The 19,099-nt window shown below is 41.1% G+C and overlaps 1 protein-coding gene across 5 annotated transcripts in view; it reads right to left on the bottom strand.

The window, feature by feature from the left end:
* Window positions 1-19,099, bottom strand: part of Vps13b (vacuolar protein sorting 13 homolog B) — a 564,131-nt gene that overhangs the window by 169,385 nt on the left and 375,647 nt on the right. For all 5 annotated transcript variants that reach the window (XM_052160919.1, XM_052160921.1, XM_052160920.1 and 2 more), the window contains one exon: window positions 8,815-8,952. In XM_052160919.1, the coding sequence (XP_052016879.1) occupies window positions 8,815-8,952 (138 nt within the window). The remainder of the gene's footprint in view (window positions 1-8,814; window positions 8,953-19,099) is intronic.

The raw sequence follows: 19,099 nt of genomic DNA, 5'->3' as shown, positions 1-19,099 counted from the left end.
ATGTTTATATGCAGTGAAACCTCTGTGCACAATGCCTTTAAGCCACCAGAGTCCCAGCTCCCCACAGGGAAAGTGTCGATTCACCCTGCCTGAAAAATACATGTTACTGTAAATGTAGACAATATTCCTGGGGCAGCCCCCTTTGGGCACGCTGGACAGAGGTGGAGAGAAGAAAAGCATGGAGGATGAGCATCCACGGCACTATGCCTTCCCAAGTCAGTCCATTGAGGAACCAGAGCCTCACAGCAGAATGAGCAGGGCCATAAACCAAACAGCACACTTGCTAGTGTTAGGCTCAGCCACACGTGGGAATTCTTCCAGTGACATCACAACTGCCATGCTTCTCATTCAACACAGAGCTATACCAAGTGTCAATAGACTTTCATATCCTTAAGCTAGCCAGATGTGTGTGTGTGTGTGTGTGAAAATTAGTGCCTTCATGATGAATATTTTCAGTTTTATAAGGACAAGGAGAATATTTTCAGAAATGGAAAAATATTTTTAAGTGTGCTATGTTCAAACATAGAAAAATAAAAATTAAGCCAACCACTTTTGCTATTCAAATTGAGAACCTCATCACTAAAATAAAAACATGAAAGAAACAGACTCAGAAGTGTTTTTGATAGAGTCACAGTGGAGGATTATACAGAACAATACTGCACAAGAACTACAAACAGAGCTAGAATCAGCCAGACTGTGAATGCGGCCTTTAGTCTAATTATCAGAGATTCTTGGGCTTGAGAGTTTTGAATTTTATCATAACTCTTACTGAACTGTAATAAACTATTTTCAAAGTTTAGATTTTAGGAAAATGTAGCAATAGAATGTCCCAGCTGAGTCATCTTGTATGCAGATCCAGTTTCTTACCAAGCCTGGAACATATTTTGTATCGTTAAGTTACTAAGTAAACCCAAGGCTGTCAATTATTAGATCCTAATCACCCTTCCAAACTTTCTGAAGAGCTACCAGGAAGCAGACTGATGGAGACTGGCCTGCCACAGAGACCCTGCAGTTATTTCATGTAGCCATCACCCTACACGGTGACCTCACAGGGAAAGGAGAAGAATCATATTGCAGTAATGAGAACAGAGTGGGGATTCAAGCCCTAGAGATGATTCTCCTCAGTTGATGGTAATGCACACCTTGTGGGGGACCAAACATCAACTGGAAAAGTTTCCTGAAAACGGTTCCAGCTATTTTCTCATTTAAAATGTTCCAACTTGACTTGAAGCATTAGTCATCATATTACTTACATTTATGATGTATTATGAAATCTCTTACCAAAACCCCAATGAGTTCAATATGGCTTGTTATACTTGAATCATAACATCTATGAAGGAAAGCGTGTTTGCTAAGTGTTTCTTCCTTTGGAATTTTATTTGTAAAAGTCACTATTTTATTTTAGGCAAGTAAAACTAAGTTGGGAAGCAGTGCACCTGGGTGGCTGTGCACACAAGGACAGCGCTGTTCCCAGTCCTACTGTAGGGGTACGTGTGAAACATAGGACTAACAAATGCTTAACTTCCTGCATAATTTCAATAAAATCTTTTCAATAAAATATTTTTTCCTCTTATTATTGGGTCATATACATTCTCACTCAATAATTCAAATTCTGATTTTTGATACAGCATTCAAAACAACATAAACCTAATGACAGTGGACAATGGAGATTGGGTAGTCAGAGTAATGCGACCTGGAAACCTAGAAAGCTGCTGACAGCAGTGAGATCCGTGTGTTCTCACTGAGGTCAAAGTGGGTCTGGGTAAGCTGTGTTCTACATGTTGCTGGCAATCTCGACTTGAATCATCAGTAGCACTCTTTGGTGCTTTTATTATAATCTAGTACCATCACTATTGTGACAATTATTTAGCTGTATATCTTTATGACCAAGCACTTACTTTTAGATGCTCCCTTGTCTTACCTCAAACCACAGCACAGAAGTTACAGCGAGAAGATTACTGCACTGTTTTTCTACCATGGATGAATTGCACTAAGCTCATTTAGTGAACATCTCTCCTCAAGGAAGTACCTATATAAGGAGTCATTGTTAATTCGGGTTGTCAGTCTGACTGGAGGCCTCCACAAGGGTGTTTCTGGGGAGGTTTACCTGAGGGATGAGAAGAATGTGTAAAGAACTGCTGCAGATGTGAGCAGTACTCCCCATGGACAGGGTGGGGCATGGGGTCTGCAGCATCATCACAGATAGGAGCTGCTCCTGAGGTCATACCAGCCTGATCAGACAGACCACACACTCAGACCACCAGCCAAGGTAAACCTCTCTTTCCTGAACTAAGTCTGTCAGTGTCAGGTGTTCTGTCTCTGTGGCAAGAGAAGAAACTAATCTGGGGCTAAATATATCACATGCTTTCTCCAGGAATGTTTGCAGTTTCTTTGGTGTCTGCCTACTCCTTGTTTCTTTTGCTCTTCTCAATGGTGATATATATTCACATCCTTGGAAACAATGCATAGGGCTTCTGGAGAGAGCCATTGCTTTGAGGTAAAGTTTGTGAAGTTTCTGTTATCAAGCTGCTTGTGAAGAAAGAACAGTCACTGGGATCAGAGTGAGTGCACAGGCCAGGGCCTAGAGCCAGAGGGAACAAGCGGACTGCAATGGGCAGGGCTGTTGGCATGGGTGGGTGGAGTGAAGAGGACAAGGGAAGGCAGACACATGGTTCCTGAGGGAGTGAGCATCAGGATCCAAAACATGGAGAACGGATGCTACTATCAACGTGGCTGTCTGAACATCAGTAAAGGAGTAGCTTCAAGTTAATACCACGCAATGCCATCAAACGGGTCATCATTGGGATGAGAGAGATACTTTTGAAATGGAGAAGTAAGGAAACTGAATTATTCTGCTTTTTTGATGATTGATTCTACAGTGTAACCAAACAGTAGGTGAGAGACTGTTTCTCTTTACAACTGAAACAGAAATACAAGGACTAGGGAACTGGTATTTATAAGCTCTCAAGAATTTAAGCATTGAGGATCAGTGACTGCAAACATCATACAAAGACCTCTTTAGATAACATTTGCATCCTAACAGAATGTCACAAAAGCTCCTACAACACTCTCACTTGAACAAGCAAACAGGAATCAAATTAAATAAAAAACAAACAAAATCCAATTTATATTAGGAACCACAGAAGAAGGGGCGAAGGGGGCAGGGAGAGGCAAGAAGGTTTGCTTGATAAACAGGGAGGTGGAAGGAGGCAGGATTCCTGACCCTGGCTGGAGAGGCTAACCTAGGACAGGAAAGAAACTCAAGTGAAGGGAGATCCAGAGGCAGGCGACTCGCAAGCTGCCGAGGAGGGCACGAGGACACGAGGAGGGCACATGGACACAAGGAGGGCACATGGACACAAGGAGGGCACATGGACACGAGGAGGGCACACGGACACGAGGAGGGCACACGGACACGCCTGCACAGGGAAGCAGGAGCACAGCGCAGGCCCTTCCAAGGACTTGAATAAAAGAAGAAGGAATGAGAGGCGACAGCTCAAGGGTGAGAGGACACAGGACTACGCAGCATTAGTAGCTTTAAAGAAATCTCAGCACCACAGGCAGGGAAGGGAAGAGCAAGGGGAAGGGAGCGCAGTGGCTTGATTTGAAGAGAGTCCATTCTGTTACTGAACCGGACTCATTAGGCAGATGGAGAGGCAGTCTTAGACTTGGATATTAAGTCAAAACTACAGCTTTGAAGACCTGTAGCTGTAAAAGAGGTAGCTGAGGTTACTGATCAGAGATGAGAAGCCTGGGGACTGCATCCTGGGAAGCTGCAGGACTAAGGCAGACAGAGGTGTGTGAGCAGAAGCTAGAAGCTGGTTCCGATCTCTCTTTTCTCCCTCCCAAGCCTCGGCTCTGTGCCCAGCTGCTCTCATTCTATTTCACAGAGAAATAAATTCTGACACAATGACTGCCCACACTGACGTCACTGCTGCTGGGTGTCACCTCACCATCCTCACAAGCACTTTTGAGGTCCATTATTGATTCACTTAGCACAGAACCACTGTGAGCCCTGCAAAGAGAATTTATACTCTTTCCCTCTCATGTGCATCACTGATTCTATACCAAAAGAGAAAAAGGTACTAAAAGCAAGTTCTTGAAATAAAAAGGTAAAATGTTTATTTAAAAGTCACTTTGTTTCTTCATGTACATATGCACAACTCTGGTCGCCCCTTCCCCTTCTCTGCCTTCCCTATCACTATTATCTGCTTGACCCTTTCTGACCCCAGCATTTCCCTTCGCTTCTTTTCTCTCACCTGTAATTTACTAGCCCCCTTCCAAAATGCATTCATTGCCAAGCCAAGGAAGAATTATACTAAAAGGAGACAGAACAACAGGTGTGATATGAAAGAACTGGGAAGATGAAACTACCTGAACTAAAGGTTTAAGTGGGGGTTGGGACTGTATAAATGTAGGGCAGGGGACAGACTAACCAAAATTAAGGCTGTGTGAGGAACATGAATTCTATTAATAAGCTAATCAAGGCATGCCATTGCTCTTCACTACCCATCGTAACCAGACGGTAAGATCCTACTTCCAAAGACACCAACTCTTGTGCTGCAGGACACCGACAACGGACTATGAATTGACTAGAGTACTGTCCCTGCAGGTTGGCTTTCATACAGCCCTGGAGTGCTCTCCCAGCTGCAGGAGGAGAAAGGCACCCATGTTCTTACCCAGGCTGGACTCCAGAGACTACAACAATGACCCACATAAACAACATGTACCTACTGGTGCAGTAGTCAAAGGCTGCTTATGGGAATAATAAACTCTCTCTTGATTAGATTTGAGGTCTGCTTTAAAGAAGGGAATTCATGCCTGATACTACAAACATGGTAAAAAAGCAAAAACAAAAAACAAAACCAACCAAACAACCAAAGCATGGCTGGGGAGATCCTAGGCCTATTCATGTGGCCTTGTGACACTGCTGGCCACACTTTCACGCTCCCTTCTAAATATTTATGTCTTCAACTACAGACTTATGCTGTTCTCAACTGGGTTAGCGAAGCTTCCTACTGAGGAGGGTAGTGGGTAAAGCAGCGAGGCACTGCTATTCAGCGTGCTGAAAGGAAGCCACTGTGAACGCTCACTCAGCCACAGACTGGAGCAGCTATCTATCAAGAGTCCCTGGATTAGAGACATTAAGACGGGAGGGATGGAAAGAACGTGAGGGTGAGAGGGAGGGCGGGGAAGAGCCCTGTGACACATGAGTCTCCACACAGGATCTTGCCACTGCTTGTCATCTAGACAAGATCTATTCTGACATTATCAAGAGTGAACATTCTAGCAAGAAATGGGGAGAGGCTCCTGGTGCCCATACTCCCATCTGCGGCAGTTAATGGTTTCTGGGGAAAGAGTCACGTTTCCTTTTGCAGGCGCATTGGTAGACTGAGCATGCCCACTGGACAATTCCCAGCCCTGCACACATGGGGAGCACTGACTAGACATGGAGTTGGATGGAAGTAAACAGCACACTGTATACATGGACACAGCTTTCAATAATGAATCTCTCTTGTTAAAAATCAAGATATGATGAATGAGGTATATTAATTATCAATGCATAATAAACTGGAACTACTCAGGGATGGTGTCCCACTTTGACACTTTGTTCTTTGTGTCACTTAGATGTCACTTCATGGCTAAAGTAATAATGTTTTTTGTGTGTGTGTACAAATAAGTGGGAAAAAAATCCCAGGGAGCTACATGTCCTTACAAATGACCCTGAATCAATTAGAAAAGTCTGCATCCTGACCAGGTCTGCTCACATGTCAGCTCTGGTTAAATTTAAAAAAAAAATCATTTCAAAGTTAAGAATGGCTATGGTTAATAAACTTTGAACTGGGCTCACATAAGCACATTCCTACATTTGTGTGTGATGTCACTGTGAACAATCCACAACTGAGTGTGAGTTTGCAAGAAGAATGAGTGGCTTTTCAATATAAGAAATATCTGATCTAACATTATTTTTTTTTCTCTGTAGGCCAACTGTCCTGGGAACAGGTGGCCCTGCTTTCAATTACAGAGGCTAACATGCCAGTGTGGGGCCTGGATTAGTTCACCTTCTCACAGGGAATTTTCCTCGGTTGGGAATGGATTTATTATGGCTTCACACATGGAATAGAGCTCATGTCAGCGGAGGGCAGTGACACATCATACGATTCAAATTAACCTGCTGTGGACTGTTCCTTGGGGCTTAGATTGTGTATTCAAATGACGACATTTTAAAAACAGGTTGAAAGAAACCAGGAGACCTGAGCTGCAATGGCTGTAATTTGTTCCAACTAATCTCTCACCTGCTGGAAACACCGCTCCAGAGTTTGTGGTAGCTGCTGTTTTGTGGGTTTCACCAAGCCACTGACCTTGCTAATGGCCACTGCTTGCCTCTGAGGAAGGGGGTAGGGCTTGGGAAGACCTTCAAGGGGCTTGTGATATGGAGGATAGCATCTATCACATGCCTAAGGTACTATTAAGAGAATATACAAAAATAATGGGTACTCAACAACTGAGGATCATTTTTACAAATTTAAATGCTGAGGGACAGTATTGGCTAAAGGACAGCCATCTTACTGAGAGAAAACAGTATTGGCTAAAGGACAGCCATCTTACTGAGAGAAAACAAGCCTCAAAATGAATCTAAAAGGATAAATCCAAGCGCAACTATGTTTCTATCCTTTGAGGGATTTACAGGGTAGGCACTTACAATCAGTTTTCCCTCTACATTTCAGGACCCTAATTTTTACTGTTACCACAACCCAGCCCAGAAAACAAGCAAAAAGGAAATAGAAATACACAGTTTAGAGATGTAGCAGAAAGCATTCTTTGGTAATGACTGGCGTGCACACAGATTTAAAACCTAACTGCAAAAAGATTTTAATGCTAACACTGATGCTCCCAATAAAATTAGAAGTATTATTTGCTTTGCTTGGTCTTATCTGTGATGCCACTTCTTTCAAAGGGAAGAAAAGAAACATTGTAAACTGCAGTTGTTGCTTAGTCCTAAGCACAGATCTTAGTCCTCTTAGCAGTCCACTACCTAATAACAGTACAACTAAACTCCAAACCCTATAATTTTATTGAGTTGCCAATATTTATACCACAGTGTGTTCTTTATATGTGTAAAGGTTTTTAATGTGCCTTATGATTTTCTTTCAATTAATCCTACTATTTGCTACAGCTCTGTGAACTCTTAATTGTGATGAGACAAACGGGCAAGACAGTGAAAGAAATGAAATACTTCAGTGGGTTACTAACTACATGTTAGCTGGAGCTGACATTGCCCACTGCAAGCAAGATTTTGTCTCAGTAAATTGTGAAGCAGTTCAGTTGTTAAGCTAGTGTTTTAGAAGGAATGTCACAGAGCTGACAAAGGATTCCAACTAAGCTTCTCTTAATACATGATAAGCAAACAGACCGAGCAATAATCTGAATTGTAAGATGAAGCTGAAAGGCTGTCTAACAGGACACCTGAGCCCGAGCGTATGGCTGTTGGAGTGGGGAGACGGCCCACAGCTGCACTGGCAGGCGGTCCTCACTTTCTCCTCAGCGAGACATAAAATGTTATTCTTTCCCCTACAACTGGGTGTGCTTGGATTCAATAAAATTTGGTATTTCTCATTTACTAGGAACTGGGATTCCCACTCCTGCAGTCCACTGCCTCAAAGACTTCCCAGCACTAGCTTCTCTTGTCAGTCGCTAAGATCATAGCCACATATTTCCTATGAACACCATCAGTCCTTCACACTGCACTGGAGAGATGTGATGCAGAACTGGGACCTGCAAGGCTTTTCCAGGGATAACTCAGTTCAGACATTAGGAATGGCTTTCTTATTTAGCTACTGTTCTGCAGAAATGACTGACAGGCTACACACATTTAGTATGGTCCGTGTAGGGGTAGTGTCTCTTATCAAAACTCCCTCTTTTTAATTGTTACTGGAGATTTAAGGACAGTCTGATGTCCTTGTTTTAAAATTCTTATGAAGAAACCAATATTCCTTTGACAATGAGTACATTCCGAAGCCCTATGAGTATAACAAAAGTGAAATTAAATATAGTCAGTTCTAGGAAGCAAATAGCAAAGACTATATATACCAAGGGGGTCAGAACAAGAGAGAACAAGTAGATGAAAGGGTTAAAAGGGAGCCTATAAGAGGAGTAGGAGACAGAAAAGGAAACTCTTACCTAGCCATGCTGATTAGCCTTGTCCAATGGAAGACTGACTCTTCAGAGTCATGAAGCCCTACTGTTCAAACAGCTCATCTACCCCTGCAACTTCAGCTAAGTTTCTTCATGTTTCAGTCTTAGTCTCCTTATTTATAGAACGAGAGAGCAACAGTAGCTAACCCTTGACATTTTAGAAGGATGTAAAAATTTGATATTAAGCTATCTAACTACAACTTGGTGCTTACTATATCTCAAAACCCTTCATGCATATGAAGTGGGCTTATCTATGCATGCTCCTTTATATATGATCTCATCCATCATCCATAAACAGTAAGAAAATTGAAAGTAAATTTCAACAATTCCTTTAACAGCACATAGATGATTAGTAGAAAAAGCAGCAATAGTGTACAAGGTCTTCAGTTTCCAAACAACTGTTCCTTAACAGGCAGGCACTTTCTGTCAATACGGACATAGCTGCTCACGCACACTCACATTTGCTTTCCCATGTTTAGGATGTTACAGTCTAAAGAGAGTACTCGTCCGGAAAACAGGCCAATGATTCATTGTGTGGCAAGGAGTCAACCTTACTGACAGATCTGATAGGCATGTTTCTATGTTCACACAGAAAGGTGCTCCATTATGATTCCATACCTGGTCCATTAAGAAAGTCTTTGATGTGTAGTGTGAGGAGAGAAGGTGGGATCCCACTTGCACTGTCTGCCTCTCCAGGCACTGTCTGCAGCCACACGACGCTATAGTCAGAAGCTTCAGGCAGAGTCTTCCCAGGATCTAAGTAATGAATTAAAATGAAAAACACTCATCACACCACAAACATCTCAGTTTGGTATATGAATCTGTGTGGATAAACACGATCAAAGGAAGATTCAACTGTTTCATGTAGATGTCATTACTTCACTGATGTCATTGCACACATGTGGGTGTATATATGTATACATATGTATCAGGCAGGGTAAGCTAATTACTCAAGGTAGGATGGTAAACCGGAACTAGACCAAAGTAATTTAAAATTAAGCCACACTGTGTTTGTGTGAAGGTAAGGCCTGAATGCCGAGCTGCTGGGAACTAATGAGTTGGGTCTTACTTCATACACAATACTGGAAACAAAGGGAAGAAAGTGGCAGACCTGTCAGCTAAGAAAGAGGCTCATCTGTGGTCAAAGAATGCAGTGGATTGGAGCTACTCCAGGGTTAATCTGATCTGTTTCAGAGGTTTTCTGACACTATAATCAGTTTTTACTGCTAAGCTTTTGAAGTTGCTGTCAGTAGCTTTCCATAACCTTCTTGAATGATAAAGTTTGGTAAGTCTTTTACAAGTTCTAATTATGAATACAACTTCAGGTGTTTTTTTCTATTTTAACATTTTTTTTCATTTTATATTATGTATTTTATTTTTGTGTGTTGTGTAACATTACATATCCTTTAAGAATAATTTGGATTATATTAATGTCAAAGAATTTGCTTTTAAAGGTTTGGAAAACCATAGTTTTTTTATTATATAACTTTAAATAAAAATGAATGCTGTATGTTGGAAAATAATGTAGTAGGCTTTAAAAATCTCAATATCCAGTATTTCTTTGGTTTCATGATTGTTTTATTTTGTGTTTTAATGTACTTTAAATGCCATTTTATTAGGGATGGTCTTGCCATAGAATCCATCTATCTGATTTTCAGGCTATCTGAAATGTGTTACTAAAGCATTATTTATTTTAGGCTTTATTGACTGGCTTACTTTCAAGAATAGCATTTACATACAGTATATTATATTCAACATATGGTTATATAGTATTACTGTCATATGCGAACTGGGCATATAAATCCTGCCATGGAATTTGTGTTTTTTGACCTTATCATGTGATCCTTATAAAATCTGGCACATACGAACCTTTATGTTATTTCAAAGCAAATACTGAAAGCGATTGGTTGTGACGTTCAGTGTATTGTGGTAAAGATCAAACACGAAGCTGGCGGATGCTTCCCTCTTTTGACTGGGGACTTTAAAGCAGAGGGATATGTGGAGTAGCCCCCTACAGTAACAATACATTAATCTCTCTTTCAAATACAACAGCCAGCTCTTGTGAAAACATGATAACCTTCTGTTGCTGGAAGACACAAGTTGGTTTGCAGGAGCTATGCGAGCCACTGGGACCTGAATGTCTCTTCTCAGAGGACCACCTCTCTCTACGGCATCAAAGTGATCTCATCAAGTAAATACTTCCTGCTACATCTAGATAAGTAGACATTTTTTACTTTGAAGAAAAAATAATCACGCAGTGAATATAATGAGCTAACAGATGCACGTAACAGCCTCCCTGTGAGTGGAAATCTATGAGATTGCTGCTGAAATGCACAAGAAAACAGCTCACAGGAGGTAGAACCTGTGCACTGCCCCTTTCCAGGAAGCCGGATGTTCATTGTACTTATGGTGTCTACAAGCTGCAGTTCATTTTCTATGGTTTCTAGAAGTCAGGATTCTGAGTAGCAGGACAACGCAGACTGTGAGAGGGTAATACATTAACTAACACCTAAATCTCAATCAAGACTACAGGTCAGACAGCATCCATGTTTGGAAAGGGTGTAGATAGTGTGGCTACCACTGGACAGAACCACTGAGACTCATACACACCGGTGGGGGCCAGGTCTCAGAGGTCACCAGTCAGCGCTCCAAGAAGAAATCCTCAGGGACTAAGCTGGACCAGCCCTAGGACAACAGAACCCTGTTTTCATGTTCTCGGGGGAAGGCATCCACTCCTCTAGTACCGGAAGCCTTTTTGGAGGTTTTTAATGTGAAATCATTTGAGACAGAAAACTAAATTTAGAGATTAATCCCCCCAAATGGATGCATGTATACACACTCACTCACTGAAGACCAGGTTAGCTCCAGGGCTCTTTTCTGATGGCCTTCTAGGAACCAGTGTCTGCTCTTAGAGTGCTGGCCGTCTTTCAACTCTAATGCTTTCTGTATGTACATGTCATTCAACAAATGTAGGGGAAAAGACTGACTTTCAAATGTGTACAAATAAGTAACTATGAATCTGTTTTCCTTTTTAACTCTTCACTGTTTAATTCTTCTGAAGCATACTTAAGATAAGCAGGCAGGTCTACACATTTTCCCTTCCACAGAGATAGATGAGGTAACACAAGGACAACAAATCTCCATTAGCTGAAGTAGACAAGAGATGACTAATATGGTTCAAGGGGAGGGGACGGCTATTCCCACATATGGTAGACGTGACTGAGCATGCAGTGTTTGTAGACAGGGAGACCCCAAAGAATTTGTCATTCAATCTTTAAATACCCATGCCCTGGAATCAGTTGTGACATATGTAGTTCTCTACACTTTTACAGAAACATTTGAAAACACAGATTAATATTCAAGGATGTTGACTCCATGACAATCTGAAGCAATAAAAATTTAGGGAAAATTAAATATCCACTTAAAGGGAAGAAAAATAATTTTTGACAACACTACACACTGCACAGACTACTATGCCACTGCTAAAAACAACAGAGAATATTACATACAATATTATAGAAAGCCTTAGAGCACACTATTCAGTTAATAAATCAGAAAAACAGGAAATAGATTTAGTAAATAAAAACAGGATCCCCTTCCCACATACAAACACAATCCTCCCTCTCTCTCCTCTCCTCAGACAGGGTCATAGCATGGACTACTCAAGAACTTACTAGGTAGACAGACTAGCCTGGTCAGCCTGCCCTGCCTCCTGACTGCTTGATCAGAAGCACTCACCATACACTGCACGGCTGGCTATTTACTCATTCATTCATTCACTCATTCATAGTACCAGAAGATGACTGATTGATTGTGAGGCAAGCTTAAGCACACACTGATACAAGGAACTATAAGTATTCAGGACAGAGGACAAAATTGGATTCTTTACCAAGGAAGTTCAAAAGGTAACAGGATTGGAAAAGGAACACTAGTTCTGAAAATGTGTCTGCATGTTTTCTAGGCTGGGAAGGCTTTCTACAGTGTCTCTAAGAGCAGAAGGTAGAGGTCTAGCCACCTTAAACCCTGGCAAGCAACCAGCTCTGGACAATCCCAGGGTCCTAAGTAGACAGAGGAGTCGTAAGCCAATGAGGCAGAGTAAGCGCAGAGCCAGAATCAGAAATTAAAGCAACTATAACAATCTAGGAAATCTAGCCTAGGAAGCCAGCACTTTGGTGGCTACTTCTTAACAAAATATTTGTATAACTGGGTTTAAAAGTGTTCATGGACTTATAAGGTTGGCAGAATGAGTGAACTTATAAATATCCAAAGCATGTAAGTTTAGAGCTGATGGCTACTGAGTATAGAATAGGACTCGTGCTATGTTCTCTCTGAGCCTTAGCAAAAAGGTGTCTGTGAATTCTTGAGCAATGTCTAACTCTAAGTCATATCATGCTCTAATGACTATATGATGAAGGGGATGTCTAGACTGCTGTGTTCAATTTACTTTCTCCTAAGTTCTATCATCAGGACTAGACACTGAGATGTGCATTACACATTCTTCAAGGTCCATATACCTGGGCAAGCAGCTGATGAACTAAGATTAAAGGAGCTTGTAAAGATCTTATAAATGCAGTGACAGTCAGGGACAGCTGGTTCACAGTGCAGGCTCCCCCAGGCTGATGCATGTGGAGTAAACAGTTACCCAGTACTGGAAGTCTCACGTGGATAAACTCCTGGTGTTGATGGTTGCATTTAACTCCTGTTGCTAAGCCTAAGGAAGCAGGGAAAGTTGTTCTTTATGAGAAACTGCGGGAGGAGAATGAGAAAGAAAGGTGGCTAACTGCTCGCAGGCACATGTCCATACACGATGAGAACTCACTTCAGAGTGACAAAATTGTAACATTTACTTTCCTTTTGAGAAGACTTGTGGAAAGAAAATTCTTTATTCTATTGTTCCAAAATATCCAAAGAGAACAATCCAGAAAACCTTTTAATACCTATGAAAGTCTCAAAAGCCAGCCACTGGTTAATCAGAACCTTGGCCCTCAGAATGTTGAACATGAGACTTGTCTGTGTTGAAAGATGGCTTTTCATTCCTTCAAAGTAACTTTTACTTCCTTAGATTACTGGAAATGTTTCCACTGAACCTGACGACAGCCATCTTGGAAAATGCTGGCGTTATTTTTAATGATTAATAGTCACAATAAATATATTTTTAGTTAATATTTGAATTGTATAAAATATGACATAAGACAATTCACAATAGCTGTAGAAATAAATATCCAAAAGTTCTTTGAAACTACTTGTAAAACCGTGTCTCCCAAGCTGGCATGAAACGCTGGATCCTATTTTAGAAGCTTTATTAGTCATTCTGCTCTGTTCCACCAGAGGATGGAAGGTGTATTTCTGTCATAACAAAGTTGAATTCTTACAAAGGTCTTAAAAGGAAACATGTTTCTTTTTGCCACAGAACTTGGTGTTGTTTCCTTTGAGAATGACATAGCATTGAACAAACAGATGATGAGACTCAGGTATTGTACAGTAGGTGCTTTTAAATGCTACCCATCAGAGAGGAAAACATAACACTTCTCCCCCCCCCACCTCTTCCTGACTTCTTTGTATGTGTGTGCGCATGTCTGTAGATGCTGACAGAAGGCACTAGGCCTCACAGAGCTATAGGAACAGCTGTCTGAGGTGGGTGCTGGGAACAGAACCCTGGTCCTTGGAAAGAGCAGTAAGCACTTAATGGATCATCCTTTTAATACTCTTTTTGAGTAACGAATTTTGAATTTTAAAAAGCCAAGCAACATAAAAATCTATTTCAAAGTTACTATCTGTTGTAGAAGTCTCTACAGTGGGACTCAAAACCAGTAACATGTGCATCCTACCTGTCACCTCTGTTCTCTCAATGGTGGCTGTCATCAGTACTATGAGTACTGGTGCTACTGCTACAAAGGGAAGTGGACATTAGTCTAGCAGTTATTTTCTCTGGTAGTTCCAGGCAACATTTTTTTGTTAAGGTAGATACAAGGAACTAGAGTCACAAAAATGTTTTGATTACATTAGTGCAATTGTCTTAGGACACCTGTATCAGTTATTTTCCTCCTTGAGACAGAACTCTCAAGAAAAGCAACGTAGGGAAGGGTTATTTTGGCTCGCACTTCCAGGGTATAATACATCAAGGCTGACAACTCCTGGTGGCAGGAGCTCGAGGCAGCTGGTCAGAAACAGATAATAATGCTGCTGGTGCTTAGCTCACTTTGCCCTTCTGTCAGCCCAAGACCCCAGTTCATCAGATGGCATTGTCCAGTTAGGGATCACTTTCCATCTTTATTAATCTTATATAGAAATTCCCTCAAGGGCATGCCTCCAAAGTAATTCATCTTGGTAATTCCTCACAATCATGCCTACAAGTTTGTTTTGTAGGTAAATCTAGTTTCTGTCAAGTTGACAATATGAATCACCACAAGGCTTTATTCTACTGTGGATATGAGTGCAATTTTAAGTGAGATACACCTTCAGTGCATTAAATTACCCTATGGCAGAAAGCTATTGTAAATTTCTGCTGATGAAAAACTAGTAATATTTAGAGGACAACTGATGAGTTTAGGTTTGTTGTACCTCATTTAACTATCATTTCTTGCTTGTTTGTTTTGAAGCTGAGGCCCCTCTATATCCCCTAGGTTGTAAATGAAAACAGTAGCACTTATTACCACCTCTACTGAAATACAATCAATAAACTTGGGTATTCACAACAGCAACCCAACATAGGCAATCCAGCATAAACATGTGATTGTTACAAGCTGGTTACATGAAGTAGTTGTCCAAACACCTATGGTCCTACTCCTGTAACAATGCTTTTGATGTCCAAACATGCACATATGACTTCATGGTATGTGTTTTATGATTGGCTGGCTGAGAAAGAGAAGAAGGCTAGGTCTTGGGTTACAGATGGTTCTGCACACTATTCAGGTATCACCCAGAAGTAGACAGCTAAAGGTTTATGTCTCTTTCTGAGAGAGAACTATTCACAGTGGATAGAATTTTGATGCATATAATCATATGTATTTTTTGGAAGGAGAAGTGGCCTTATGCATGTTTACATACTGATGTATGGGGTAAAGACAATGGTTTTACCCAATGGTCAAGGATTTAAAAGGAATAATAGTGAAACACTGCTGAGAAAGATATTTGCAGAAGAGATAGATCTCTCTGTGTGGGCAAAGAGCATGAAGATGTTCTTGAATCCCATGTAAATATCATCAAAAGGGGACAGGAGAAGGGAGAAGCCCAATAATCACATATATAAAATATCCATAGAATTATGGACAGTCAACATTTTTGGCTGGCCATTCCCGTCATTGCCAATGGGCCCATGAATAAAGCGGCCAGAGTGGAAGTGACGGAGGCTATGCTTGGTTCAACAGTATCAACTTTCACTCACCAGGCCTGACCTGGTAATGGCTTGTAACGAATACCAAATCTTCCAACAGAAATGGAAAGAACCCAGATGTCCCTCAACGGAGGAATGGATACAGAAAATGTATTTTTCACAGTTGAGTACTATTCAACCATTAAAAACAATGAATTCATGAAATTCTTAGATAAATGGATGGAACTGGAGAATATCATCCTGAGCGAGGTAACACAATCACAAAAGAACACTCATGGTATGCACTCACTGATAAGTGGATATTAGCCTAGAAGCTTGGAATACTCAAGACACAATTCACAAATCAAATAAAGCCCATGAAGAAGAAAGGAGAGGCCCCTGGTCCTGGAAAGGCACAGTGCAGGAGTGTAGGGGAATACCAGGACAGGGAAGCAGGAAGAGGTGGATTGGGGAATGGGGGAGGGAAGAGAGCTTATGGGACTTTCGAGGAGGGAGGATACAGGAAAGGGGAAATAATTTGAAATGTAAATATTTATAATGGCAAAAAAAAAAAAAAAGAGCAACACTGGATCCCTGATATGGTATCATCTTACAGAGTAACCACTCAAAGGCCTCTAAGCTAACTTCATTAGAACACTTTCATCATAGAAAGGGCAATATTTTGCCTTTACTAGGATAGATACTTACAATGGTTATTGATTTGCTTTTTCTGAATATAATACTTCTGCGAAACGACTAGCCATGGACTTATAAAGTACCTTATTGTACATCATCATATTTCACACAGCATTGTTTTTGACCAAGAAACTAACTTCGTAGATAGAGAAGTGTGACTGTGGGTCCAGGCACATGGAATTAATTAGTTTTACCATTTACCCACCATTCCAAAGAAGCTGCTTTAATAGAAAGATGGAATGGACAGGGAAGTGGGAATGGGTGGGTGGGAGAAGAGGGGGAGGGAAGGGGGCTGATGGGACTTTCGGGGAGTGGGGGGCCAGAAAAGGGGAAATAGTTTGAAATGTAAATAAAAAATATATCGAATAAAAAAAAAAAAAGAAAGATGGAATGGCCTTTTATAAAGGCAGTTATTGCACCAGATTAAGTGGGCAAAGCTTATAGGGCTGGGCCAGAGTTCTTTACAAGTTGGTATATGATTTAAATTAGTATCTAGTATATGATAATACTTTCCCTAAGACTCAGTGGTCCAGTAATCAAATGGCTGGAAACAAGAATGGTATTACTCCCCATCAAATCTATCAACTCATTAGAAAAAAACTAAAAAACTGCATCATGTTCTAATGACTTTCTGTTTCACTGGCTTACAGAAAAGGAGGGTGCACTTCTATCAGAGGGTCACAACCAACATTCCAGTGAACTGGGAGTTTAAATATGACACCACCACCACCCATGGCCAATTTGGGCCACTGATTTTTTTTTTTTTAAATCAAGAGGGTGACAAGATTACATAGGGGATCCTTTATGGTGTCTCTTGGTATTATTACATTTTGTCATTAATATAAATGAGAAACTGCAATAATCAAATGCAGGCAGGATGGCAAAGGGCTCAGATTTTTAAAAAATGCAGGTTTAAGTACTTGCTGAGAAAATACATAATGGGTGGTGAAGAGGTGGTTATAAGACTAGCTAAGGCCATACACAGGATCCTAATCACCAAAAGCATTTCTGACCTATTTTGTTATGAAAGAGAGAGAGAGAGGGAGGGAGGGAGGAAGGGAGGGAAAGAAGGATGGAGGGAGGGAGGGAGAGAGGGAGGGAGGGAGGGAGGGAGAGAGAGAGAGAGAGAACGTGCATGTATCTAGATATTTGTGTTTGTTTCTCCTGAAATCAGTGTGATAATAAGACTTTGAGATAAGGTAAAGAACACTAAAGACTAGTCGAAAGTACTTTGCCACCTATACCAGGGGGTGGGGAGTACATTTGTGGTTGGATGTGCAAAGAAAATTAAGCATTAACATTGTTACTGCTCTCTTCCATGTTCCTACTAAGAGAGCCCAGTAAGCCCCACTTCAAGGATTCAACTGATTTTTTAGTTCAAAGTCCCAAAGTCTTCCATATACCTACAACACACAGCATGGTCAGGCCTATCACAGCAATACCTTGCTCCCTGGTACCCACTTCTGTCTTAGTTGCTATTCTATTCCTGTGAAGGGATTTATAACTAAGGCAACTATTATAAAAGAAAACATATAACTGGGGTAGCTTACAATTTACAGGTTTAGTCGATTTTCATCATGGCAGGGAGGATGGTGGCAGAAAGGGCTGGCGCTGGAGCACGAGCTGAGAGAACTCCATTTTGATCCACAGGTGCGCGCGCGTGTGCGTGCGCACGCGCTCTCTCTCTGTCCCTGTCTCTCTCTGTCTCCCTTTATCTCTCTCTCTCTTTCTCTCTCTTTTTTTTCTCTCTCTCTGCCTAGCTTGGGCTTTTGAAACCTCAAAGCCCACTGCACTCCTACACTTCCTCCAATAAGGCCACCACCAACTTATCCTTTTAAAAAAAAAGATCCATTTATTTATTTTATGTATACGAGAACACTGTAGCTGTCTTCAGATGCACCAGAAGAGGGCATTGGATCCCATTACAGATGGTTGTGAATCACCATGTGGTTACTGGGAACTGAACTCAGGACCTCTGGAGGAGCAGTCGGGGCTCTTAAACACTGAGCCGCCATCTCTCCAAGGGCAACTTACCCTTTTTAAATAGTGCTAGCCCCTGATAACTAAATGTTTAAATATATTAGCCAATCGAGGCCATTTTTATTGAAACTACCACAATGTAGTGGATTGCATTGATGGATTTCCATATATTGAACCATCCCTGCATCCCTGGGATAAAGCCTACTTGATCATGGTGGATGATTGTTTTGATGTGTTCTTGGATTCGGTTGGCAAGAATTTTTTGAGTACTTTTGCATCGAGGTTCATAAGGGAAATTGGTCTGAAGTTCTCTTTCTTTGTTGGATCTTTGTGTGGTTTTGATATCAGCATAATTGTGGCTTTGTAGAAGGAGTTGGGTAGTGTTCCTTCTGTTTCTATTTTGTGGAATAGTTTGAAGAGTATTGGTGTTAGGTTTTCTTTGAAGGTCTGATAGAATTCTGCACTGAAACCTGTGCTTTTTTTGGTTGGCAGCCTTTCTATGACCTCTTCTATTTCTTTAGGGGTTATGGGACTGTTTAGATGATCTATTTGGTCCTGATTTAATTTTGGTATTTGGTATCTGTCTAGGAAACTGTCCCCTTCCTCTGCATTCTCCAGTTGTGTTGAGTATAGGCTTTTGTAGTAGGATCTGATGATTTTTTGAATTTCCTCTGTTTCTGTTGTTATATCCCTCTTTTCATTTCTAATTTTGTTAATTTGGATACTTTCTCTGTGCCCTTTGGTCAGTCTGGCTAAGGGTTTATCTTGTTGATTTTCTCAAAGAACCAGCTCCTGGATTCGTTGATTCTTTGTATGGTTCTCTTTATTCCCACTTGATTGATTTCAGCCCTGCGTTTGATGATTTCCTGTCTTCTACTCCTCCTGGGTGAATTAGCTTCTTTTTGTTCTAGAGCT

Source organism: Apodemus sylvaticus, chromosome 17 (assembly GCF_947179515.1).
Source record: "Apodemus sylvaticus chromosome 17, mApoSyl1.1, whole genome shotgun sequence".
Lineage (NCBI taxonomy): Eukaryota > Metazoa > Chordata > Mammalia > Rodentia > Muridae > Apodemus > Apodemus sylvaticus.
Note: the sequence above shows the minus strand (reverse complement) of the source record. Positions and strands in the feature narration are given on the sequence as shown.